The sequence below is a fragment of the Haematobia irritans genome, chromosome 1 (assembly GCF_050003625.1).
Source record: "Haematobia irritans isolate KBUSLIRL chromosome 1, ASM5000362v1, whole genome shotgun sequence".
NCBI classification, from domain to species: domain Eukaryota; kingdom Metazoa; phylum Arthropoda; class Insecta; order Diptera; family Muscidae; genus Haematobia; species Haematobia irritans.
The window spans coordinates 93089712-93102112 of NC_134397.1; the positions used below are offsets into that span (position 1 = coordinate 93089712).

Below are 12401 nucleotides of genomic sequence, written 5' to 3' on the forward strand. Positions count from 1 at the left end.
GTGTTCACGAACAGCTTTATCGACTCAGGAGCCCACCCTGAGCATTTTTGCCAAAGACACCATGTGTCTATCTCGTCTCCTTCTGGGTGTTGCCAACATATGCACTAACTTATAATACCCTGTTCCACAGTGTGGCGCAGGGTATAAAAATTGCATCGCTATAGCTAACCAAATATACGAAATGAATTTCGTATATTTTTATTTTGACAAATTAACAGTAAGCTTTATTTAAAACTAATGTTTCTTTTTAAATTCGTTAAACTAAATGTAATTGATCATTAGCATTGTTGCTATGCGTGCCAAACTTCGTTGACATCGGTTCAGATTTAGATATAGCTCCCATATATATGTTTTTCTGATTTCGACAAAAATGGTCAAAATACCAACATTTTCCTTGTAAAATCGCCACTGTTTAGTCGAAAAGTTGTAAAAATGGCTCTAATTTTCCTAAACTTCTAATACATATATATCGAGCGATAAATCATAAATAAACTATTGCGAAGTTTCCTTAAAATTGCTTCAGATTTAAATGTTTCCCATATTTATACCCTGCGCCACACTGTGAAATAGGGTACTATAAGTTAGTCCATATGTTTGCAACACCCAGAAGGAGACGAGATAGACACATGGTGTCTTTTGCAATAATGCTCAGGGTGGGTCCCTGAGTCGATATAACCATGTCCGTCTGGCCGTCCGTCTGTCTGTGAACACATTTTTGTGATCAAAGTCTAGGTCGCAATTTAAGTCCAATCGCCTTCAAATTTGGCACATGTTCCTAATTTGGGTCAGAATAGAACCCTGTTGATTTTGGAAGAAATCGGTTCAGATTTAGATATAGCTCCCATATATATATATATCTTTCGCCCGATATGCACTAATATGGATCCAGCAGCCAGAGTTTTATACCGATTTGCTTGAAATTTTGTACAAACATAACACTTAGTCGTACAGTCAAGTGTGCAAAATTTGATTGAAATCGGTTCAGATTTAGATATAGCTCCCATATATATCTTTCGCTCAATATGGACTAATATGGTCCTAAAAGCCAGAGTTTTGGCCCAATTTGGTTGAAATTTTGCACAGGGAGTAGATTTAGCATTGTAGCTATGCGTGCCAAATTTGGTTGAAATCGATTAAGATTTAGATATAGCTCCGATATATATCTTTCGCCCGATATGCACTTATATGGATCCAGAAGCCAGAGTTTTATCCCGATTAGCTTGAAATTTTGCAGAAGGAGTACAATTGGTAGTATAGTCATGTGTGCCAAATTTGATTGAAATCGGTTCAGTTTTAGATATAGCTCCCATATATATCTTTCGCCCGACATGGACTTATATGGCCCCAGAAGCCAGATTTTTGGCCGAATTCGGTTGAAATTTTGCACTAAGAGTACAATTAGTAGTATCGTCAAGTGTGCAAAATTTGATTGAAATCGGATCAGATTTAGATATACAGCTGCGCTCAAAATAATAGTAGTAGCAAATAAATTAAAGCACCATCGTGATTTACAGTTTTTGTCGTAAAATTGGTACTGTACTCAGTGTTTTTAGGTTGCCGAACATATAGACGGGATCCTCTTCAATCATAAAGCACCATTTTTGACTCATCCATCCAATGTTCCTACATTTCTGTACTGGGGAATGTTCCTCCATTTCTGTACTGACCAATGGAAATCCTCTTGGGCATACTTTATTCTTTTCGATACATGTTTTTTTTTTTGAAAGGAGAGTGACTTTTCTTGGACTATGGACAGCTAAATTATTTTCGTCTTTTAATTGTTTGTAAGCTAGTCTTTAACCTTTTTTTTTGTTTTGGAGCTTGCAAAGGGATTCTTCTTATGTCGATTTTTTTACAACAACAATAGCATCAGAAGTTAAACCAACGGTATTTTTTTATTATGCACACTCCAAACAATGATATAGTAAAAAACAAAGATAAAATAAACCTTTAGTGGAAGGAATAGAAGAAGCAGAAAACAAAATTCAGCACAGCACTACTATTATTTTGAGCACAACTGTAACTCCCATATATATCTTTCGCCCGATATGGACTAATATGGTCCTAAAACCATAGCTTGGGAATTTCGATTACAATTAGAAATCATTACGATTAGAGAAATAAAATAATTTAATCATTAGAGTTGAATTTAGATAAAAATTTCAGATTACTAAATGATTAGATTAGAAATAATCAAAAATCTAATCACAATTAGTGACGATTAGCATTTCTAATCAAATCTAATCAAAACTAATCAAAAAAATAATTTATTAAATTTCTAAATATTTTTTGATTAGATCAACTATTTTTAACTATTTTTGTGAAAAGAAAATATTTATTTGTCATATTTGTTTATGCCACATAAACACCTAATTTTTTCATATAAATAATATTTTTTTTCTTTAATGCATTCCCTATTGAGATTTTAAGAATGGCCAATTGCCTTAAAGATACATGTAAAAATGATATCGATAAATTTTGAAAACAACATAAATTCACCACCTTGTCAAACAATGTCAAAGTACAATTTCCGCAGAAACTAAAAAACCTCTGTTCTATTCAAATTTACAATCCATACTGGTAAGACCTTTACTCAGAAAATAAATCCTGTATTATTCCACACATCTGAAATCCATTTGTGTTTTTATTCTTTTCGTTTCATTCTCTGATTATTGGTTTCTTTCAAACTCCTAATATCATCCGGAGTACAAAGTCACCTACTATTCAAAATAGTTGTGAACTTTGTTTTGGCTCATGAGATTCTCCCTCCAACAGATTGATTGCTCCCACATACATAAACATTTTTGGTCCAGTTCGAGACGGATTCTATCAACTCTGTGATTGGTGTACTCTCTGAGAATTCTGCTCCGCATCACTGCTCCATACCATTGCTCCACTTACCTGCACTCATCATATTAACAGGTTAGTTGACGTTTCCATTTTGTCTCTACATCATTATTCAAGTGCTATTCGGTGTGATCAATACAATAACGCAAGAAAGTTAGAGGTCGTATAATTAAAAAAGAATATTAACGTTTTGTGCAAAGTAAAAAGTAAATAATTAAAGAATATAAAGTTATTGCCAATTTTGTGAATTTCTAACTTTGAACGAAAAGGAAAATCAAACAAATACGCAAAATTCATATTATTCATTGTCTTTGCCAAATATCCAATTACATTGAATGTTATCGAAAGGAAAGAGATTTTGCTTTGCTGTGGAGTGACTAATTCGTGGTTTGCTGGTGGAAAATTTTGGTTTAAGGAGTGTTATTCATATCTGCGTGACTTAAGGAATGCCATATTTACGATAATTTTCCTTAAACCATAATACATAAAAATTATTCGCCCGGAAAATTTATTGGTGAGTCGCAAATCGCTGAAAAATAAAAGTCACATTTTTTGGCCCATGTGTTATGTTGCCTACATTTACAGCCTTATATGAATATGTATGTATGTGACAGATGCCTGATATAATTCTAACATGGCACTGTAATGATATTATGCCTATGCTTCCTACTTTACAGCGATCCCTCCTCACCACAACCTCCATCACCCATAACTCTCTCCCATTATATTTCAGCATTCTACCTTTCTATTATTGATTAATCCCGTTTTTTCATTCTTTTTTATTTAACATACCAGAGGAACATTTTGATCCCTCACTTCTATTGTTTTGCGTAGTGCTGCACGCTTTCTCTCATTTTATACGTTACCCCTCTATTCTCCCCTATTAAGATCCATACCACATAGAAGTGACCACATTATACTTAGTTAAAGGACAACCTCTACTTCTAATCCTAAACGTATTTACTTTTATTTTTCCAAATTTTCCATATTCTTCCATTTAATATTGTATCAGTTTTCTTTTTCTAAATTTTTATTCTGCTTGTGCGATTTAATTGATTTTTCATTGTTTCACGACCATTTTCATGTATCTCCGTTAGACTTTAACTCCCAGTTAGCAGGAAGTAAAATCGAAATATCTTCCCTCCGGTTAACTTTAACTCAAAAATTTTCAACAGTTAAGTTCCTAACTGGCATATGGAACATATAGACAAGATGACAGACATGTCCATAGTACGGTTTAAAAGTTCGTTAGCTAACGTAGCACTAACGGAGCTTCCTGAAAATGGGGGTCATATTCATAAAAAGTATAATCGAAACCTACTTTGATTAGGGAATGTCGTTCCATAAATTCTTTCTATAATTTCCTCTGGCAGTTGGCACAGATATTTAAGATTTATATATTCATATTTATATATCCATTATTTAATTTGCATGATACTGGTAGTTGTTTATTTTATTGTTTCTTGTGGCATTATCGTGGTGGACGAGGTCATACTGTAGAGATTTTGTTCATCGCTCTATTCCCAAATTCATGATACAACACCTCTTTATACACTGAACGAAAAAAGCCTATTGGTATACAGGAAAAATTAATGTTCTGGTGTATCTTTAACCACTGTATTCAGAATTACTCCTTAGATTAACGGAAAAACTGTCTAAAAGCAGAAATTGGAATCATGATCATTTTTACCGTGTACTAATTTATGCTTACACTTTTTTTGTAATCGTATGAAAATGGTTTTGTGCTTTAGTGTATTGGACTGATCATTGAGTTATGTACCGACGATTAGCCCATAAACATATTTGTGATAAGCGAAATAGCACTGAGTTGTGAAAAAAAGGAAATGAAATAACGTTGGCTAAAAAATAAATAAATAAAAAAAAATAATAATAATAGTAATTTGAGTTGTCAAGTTATATTTTCCATCAACTTTTAACGAGATTTTTTCTTCGGTGTACGCATCACCACTTGCACTCCAGTCTCTCACACTCATTCCCATTCTCTTATCACCCATTCTCTTATCATCCACTCTCTTACCATCCACTCACTTCAACTCACACCCACATTCACACTAGCCCTAGTCAGTAAATTATTTCTCTCGCTCTCTTTATATAAATCATGTGGAATGTATTTCATCGGAGATATGTTTTGATATTAAATTTTTGGTGTTAAATGTATATGAAACAGCTGATCTCACTTTGATGCAAATGAATATAATTTCTGTGTTTACCCAACCGCATATAAATTGTATCTTTTGAATATCAATATCTCACGCTCAAGGTTGTAAAGTAGTAGGGTTGCCGAAACACGTTTTTAATTTTTTTTTTTTGTAAATACCCATTTTTTATCGGCGTTACTACAATATGCTATTATAGTATTTTACTTTGGGGTACGTTTCTATATTATTCCATCAATCCGAGAATATATATAAAAAAGTGAAATTCCATGATCAAAGCTACTTCTCCCATATATACCCCTGGAAAAACTATTCATAAATCATTTGAATGGGGGCATATATATTTAAATACTGAATTTCACATTGTAAATTTGTTTTCTGATTTTATTGTATTCTTTGTAAAATCCTTATCTATTCAAGGTATTATTAAGCCAACATTTTGTATTCGGTGATATCATCGCAAAGTTTCAATTTCTCATTTTTCATTTCCATCCGGAAATGACTCGAATCCACTTCTAAATTTTAATAATAGTTAAATTTTTGATTTGAATTTATTCTATATTTTTTCGATATGTCTCTTAATCGTTTTATACGCGTTTCTGACCGATTGGTGGAGTTCGAAGCCCACCTTAATGATAAGAATTCCCCTTTAACATCGTCTTACATTATCGAGACTCATATGGAGGAAATAAAAACTCTGTGGGCAGATGTTAAGCTCACTTATGATCAATGTCTCCAGGATATCGATGAGGATGATAAAGAGGAGAAGGACGACGATGTGGCTTCCGAGACGGAGACGGTGAAGGGGAAATTCAAAAGCGCGTATGGGTCATTTTGTCGGTGCAATGCACTTTTACGTGAGGCTTTACATGAACAGTCTCTCTCCAGAGGCACCCAGCCAAGTCCTCAAATTGTTTTTTCACACACTCCTAATTCGGAACCCATAAATGGGTTCAAGTTGCCGCCATGTGAGATCCCAACCTTTGGAGGTGACTTCTCGGCATGGCCAACCTTCAGGGACATCTTCAAAGCAGTTTGCTTAAATAACCCAAGGTTGAGTGCTGTTGAGAAATTGTTTCACCTCAATCAGAGGACAAAAGGGGAGCCGCATGACATAGTTGCCAAGTTCCCTCTTACAAACGATAATCTCGACGTGGCGTGGAAAAGTCTTTCAACGCGATACGAAAATAAAAGGGTTCTTGTTAACATCCAATTGAAAAATTTATTCGCTATTCCAGCTATTTCGTCCGAATCTGGAGCTGCTTTGAAAAAGCTCCAAAGAGACATGAATACGTGTATTTCACTTCTGAAAAAACACGATATCCAGGTGGATACTTGGGACCCAATATTTACGTTTATATGTTCCAATCGTCTTCCAGATTCCACTTTGACGTTATGGGAACAGACCCTGTCAGACAAGACCATTATTCCTAAATGGTCTGAGATGGACTTGTTTTTAACAAATCGACATAAGACTTTAGAGTCTGTTTCGGAAATTAGAAAGCAGGACCCGAGCTCTACAAGTCGGTCAAAGCCTCCACCTGGTAAATCCAGTAATCGGGACAATTCGTCACATGTCAAATCATTCCAAAACAATGTTTCAGAACCAAAATGTAGATTATGCCCAAAGGATAACCACATTATCCGAAAATGTCCCAAATTCCTGAAAATGGATCCCAACAAGAGATTTGCTGAAATTAAAGGCAGTAATCTTTGTATAAACTGTTTTTCGAAAGTACACACAGCGAAAACATGTACAAGTAAAAATTCTTGCCGTATCTGTGGTAAGAGACACAATACTCTACTCCATAGACCACAAAATTTCCAGCCTACTGACACCAATTCTAATGCAAATGCTACACCGCTTCCATCTTCCTCGAGTTCTTTACAGTCCACTAATTCATCGGGCAGCGGTATAGTTCATTCGTGTTTCACTTCGAGTTCTAGGGGTGTCTTATTAGGAACGGCAGTAGTGAAAGTTTTCCACAGCGGTTTGTCCTATACGGCTAGAGCATTAGTCGACTCGGGTTCAGAAGGGACTTTTGTTTCACAAAAACTTTTTAACATGTTGAAACTTCCTTTTCGACGTACCAGCGCCAAAATTTCTGGTTTAAATAATACTATTTCTGCGGCGGTACAAAAGGAATGTTCATTTGTCCTCGGTTCCAATATCGATGAAAATATAGAAGTTTTCACGACGGCACTTGTCGTGCCATATCTCTCCGGAAATCTTCCATCAAGCTCGTTTGACACTAGTTCACTTTCAGATCTGCCCACAATTCCCCTCGCTGACCCAAGATTCTACGAGAGTTCCAAAATTGATATCCTTTTAGGGGCAGATATCCTTCCGTCCATTTTGCTTCCTGGCCTCAAGCGACATATTTGTGGCTCTCTTATGGCCCAGGAGTCAGTATTTGGATGGATACTAACAGGACCCATTCCAAACACTGCAACGAATAATTCTCCTATTGTTTCGTACTTCTGTGAAATCTCACTTGATAAGGAGATTTCACGCTTTTGGGAGGTGGAAGACCTTCCCAAAAAGAAATTTGCTTCTTTATCTGATACATACTGTGAAGAATTGTACAGTCGTACTACAAGACGGAATAATGAGGGGAGATATATTGTATCTCTCCCATTCAAAGAATCATTTCCAAGAGATATCAATATTGATCGATCTCGAAAAATTGCAATCGCCCAATATTTTCGGAATGAGGCTCGTTTAACTCGAACACTTTCTTTTAAGAATGAATACGATAGCGTCTTGGAAGAATATATTACCCTTGGTCATATGACAAGGGTTACCCCTAATACAGATTCTGATAATTCCATAAGCTACTATCTTCCGCATCATGCGGTTATTAGGCCCGAAAGCGTTACTACTAAAGTCCGAGTAGTATTTAATGCTTCGGCCCCAACATCCAATGGGGTAAGCCTAAATGATATATTGCATACTGGTCCCATTTTACAGAATGAGCTCATAATACTCATTCTCAATTGGCGGTTGTTCCGATTTGTATTCAATGGCGATATAACCAAAATGTATCGCCAAATTCTTGTCGATCCCACACAAACGTCCCTCCAACGTATACTTTTCCGAAAAGATCCACAAGATCCTTTAGAGACGTTTGAACTCAAGACAGTCACTTTCGGTGTAAATTGTGCGCCCTATTTGGCGATCCGCACCATTTTACAACTGGCAGATGATGTCGAGGCTAGGTATCCCAAAGCTAGCAAAATTCTTAGAAGCTCAATGTATGTGGACGATGCTTTAGTCGGCTCCCATACAATTCCCGAAGCGGTTGAGTCTAGAAACCAGCTGATTTTAGCATTGAAGTCAGCAGGTTTTCAAATGCGGAAATGGACTTCAAATTCCAAATCCATTTTAGCTGACATTCCATCTTCTGATTTGCTGAATGCTGATTTTTTAGAATTTGACGATTCTAGCACTGCCAAAACTCTTGGCATTCGTTGGAATGCTCGGTCCGATTCATTTTTCTTTGTTGTCCTGGAATTTCCAACCACTTGCTCCTACACGAAACGGGAAGTATTATCCCAAATTTCAAAATTATTTGACCCAGCAGGCTGGTTAGCCCATGCATCATAGTGACTAAGATAATTATGCAACAAGTGTGGATTGATGCTACGGGGTGGGATGAAAAGTTGTCTCCAGAGACTTTGAAAAAATGGATAGCCTTTTAATCCGACTATTCTCACGTAAATTCCATCAAAATTCCTAGATGGTTCCAATATTGTCCTAGCAGCATCGTACAACTTCATGGGTTCAGCGATGCTTCAGAAAAAGCATACGCTGCGACCTTATATATCCGTATAAAAAATAATGAGTCCGTAAGTACCCATTTGGTAGCTTCTAAAACCAAAGTTGCACCAATCAAGACATTGTCGATTCCACGATAAGAATTATGTGGCGCAACATTGCTAGCTGAAATGATAGATCACATTGTTCCGCAATTACAAATTGATAAATTTTCATTACATTGTTGGACAGATTCCACCATTGTATTATCGTGGTTAGCAAAACCTCCTTGCTTTTGGACTACTTTTGTAGCCAATAGAGTAGCCAAAATAGTTCAAGTAGTTTCGCCTTCAAAATGGCACCATGTTCCATCCGAACATAATCCTTCGGATTTAGCAAGCCGAGGTATTTCTCCACAAGACTTAGGCGAAAATGATCTATGGTGGCAAGGCCCACATTTCCTTAGAAATATTGAGGATAACTTTCCAGTATATCACCAAACAGAAGATATCATTTTAGAAAAGAAAAACGTAAAAGTTAACCTTTCCTTTTTCACAAATTTTGAGGATGTTTTAGATAATTTTTCCTCGCTTCCAAGAGCAATTCGAGTAATTGCTTATATGTACCGATTTCTCTATCGAACGCATCCTAAATACCGACAAAGCTTTCACAGGACCAGTAAAGATATTTCTACCTTTGAGGTCCTTTTGGTCCATAATAAGCTCCAAATTATGTGCCAGAAAACGTGTTATCCCAATGAGTACATGGCTTTATCCGCAAAGAAAAATATCCAAAAATCTAGTTCCCTATTAAACCTTAATCCATTTTTGGACAACGAAGGTATAATGCGTGTCTGTGGTCGTCTCTCGTCTTCACCAGCTCTAACATATAATGAGAGACATCCAATCATCTTGCCTTATAATTCCCAATATTCTCGCCTCCTTGTACGTTTTATCCATGAAGTTTCCCTTCATGGAGGCAAGCAACTGGTACTGAAATTAATCAGGTCGCAATACTGGATACTAAAGGCAAAGAATTTGATAAAAGCAACTATAAATAAGTGCAAGCCATGTGTGCTCTATAGACGTAAATGTCAAACGCAGTTAATGTCCGCCTTACCACCTCAACGATCAGATTTCACTCGCCCTTTTACTCATACTGGTGTAGATTTCGCCGGTCCTTTTGACATTAAGTCATATTCTGGCCGAGCTTGTCGCATTTCGAAAGGATATACTTGTGTTTTCATATGTTTTTCCACAAAAACGATACATTTGGAAGCCACATCCGAGCTTTCAACTTCCGCCTTTTTGGCCGCTTTTAGTAGATTCGTTTCCCGCCGTGGTTGCCCTTTACATTTGTATTCCGACAATGGGACTAACTTCGTTGGCGCATCCAGGAAACTAGCTAAAGAATTTCTACAAACTTCACAGCAATCTGTCACATCCAATTACGCCCACCAAAATGTTACTTGGCCTTTCATCCCTCCAGGGGCTCCACACATGGGTGGTCTCTGGGAAGCAGGGGTAAAAAGCTTCAAGAGTCACTTTAAAAAAGTTGCTTTAAATTTTAAACATACGTTTGAGGAATTTCAAACACTCTTGTCCAAAATTGAAGCTTGTCTGAATTCACGTCCACTTTCCCCTTGCTCCGAAGAGCCATCAGACCTGTCCGCCCTTACTCCTGGCCATTTTTTAATAGGCTCACCAATTCTAGTGCCGATTGATCCGTCTATCGGAGACAATCCAATATCTATTGTAAATCGCTGGCAGAGGCTAAAGGTAATCCATCAGCACTTTTGTTTGCGATGGAAGGAGGAATACCTTAAAGAACTCCATAAGCGACATAAATGGAAACAACCATCTGAAAACCTCCAGGAAAATGCTATGGTAGTTATACGAGAAGAAAATTTACCACCAAACTGTTGGCGTCTTGGTCGCGTTACAAAAGTACACCCTGGGGCGGACAAAAGAGTCCGAGTTGCAGAAGTAAGGTCTCAAAAGGGGATCATAACTAGACCAATCACCAAACTCGTTGTACTCCCATTTGAAAATACGCCATAAATAGCACTTTCGACAATATACCTTATATATATTTCCGAATTCCTATCAACAACATCTTTTTGTTTATAGTTCCATAAACTCGCTAAGACAATGTCACCTAAAAACAGCCACAACAACCGTCGTGGACAAAAAAGGACTTCTTCATATATCTGCCGTCTATGTAGGCAATCCCACCCGTTGCGGAAATGTAAGCGTTTTCTGAGTATGAACATTACGAAACGCAAAGAGACAGTTCAAAAATATGGCTATTGTAAAAACTGCTTGGCACACGAACATTCAGGAAATGCGTGTTTTACTACGACTGGTTGTCGGTTTTGCAAAAAGGATCACCATAGCTTGCTCCATGCCCATCCAAGATTGCAGAATACTCAAAGGAAAAACTCATCATCATCTTCGTCTAAAAAGCCTTCTGTGAAAACTGAAAAACCTACAGTATCTTCAACACCATCGACGGCATTTAACTCAGCAAGCACAACACTTTCAGCTATACTGAAACAAAATGCGGTCACTCTGCTTCCAACAGCCTTAGTTTCTGTTACTACAAAAAAGGGAAATTGTGTTCTGCGTTGTCTACTGGATTCCGGCTCTAACTCTAGCAGTATTTCTTCTAAAATTGTGGACAAATTGTATTTGACCACCCTCACATTGGAAGAAGAAACTATTTGCCCACTCACCTTGACATCCACACATAACTCCGATATATCTATCGATACTGTCTTGAAGGCCAACAATCGCATATCTATGCATACACCCAGCAAATCTATTCCGCAGTCCTATGTCCAACACTTTTCTAATCTTGTTTTAGCAGATAAAGATTTTTACAAATCTGCCCCTATATCCATCATTTTAGGGGTGGATGTGTATTCTAGAATTATTAGCGAGGGCTTCCTTAATAGAAGTGGGCTACCCACTGCCCAAAATACTATTTTTGGCTGGTCAATTTATGGAATATGTCCTAACTAATTTAATCATTATTATCTAAACTTTTAATTGAATTTTTTGGAATTTTTTTTTTTTTTTTGAAGACACTCAACCGAATTAAGCACTGAATTTTGAGAATTAATGCAAACGTGAACTTCCTTAAACTATACTTATAAAGTATAAAAAAAAATAATAATAACAATACTACCTTATATTAACTATTAAATTTAAAACTAAAACTGCATGAAAGTAAAAATTGTACCTAGTTAGCAAAATGAATTATAATTGATATGAGTACTCGTACTCAAACCATAGTTTGACAATTTCAAATTTTTTTTTGCAGGCGTACTGCAAGGCGGGCGCTAATGTTTATGCCACAAACACCTAATTTTTTCATATAAATAATATTTTTTTTTCTTTAATGCATTCCCTATTGAGATTTTAAGAATGGCCAATTGCCTTAAAGATACGTGTAAAAATGATATCGATAAATTTTAAAAACAACATAAATTCACCACCTTGTCAAACAATGTCAAAGTACAATTTCCGCAGAAACTAAAAAACCTCTGTTCTATTCAAATTTACAATCCATACTGGTAAGACCTTTACTCAGAAAATAAATCCTGTATTATTCCACAC

General features: G+C 36.4%; 1 protein-coding gene across 1 annotated transcript; it reads left to right on the plus strand.

The window, feature by feature from the left end:
* Positions 1-5595: 5595 nt before the first annotated feature.
* On the plus strand, positions 5596-8631 carry LOC142228278 (uncharacterized). Its single transcript, XM_075298667.1, has one exon. The coding sequence runs from the start codon at positions 5596-5598 to the stop codon at positions 8629-8631; it is 3036 nt and encodes a 1011-aa protein (XP_075154782.1).
* Positions 8632-12401: the final 3770 nt, after the last annotated feature.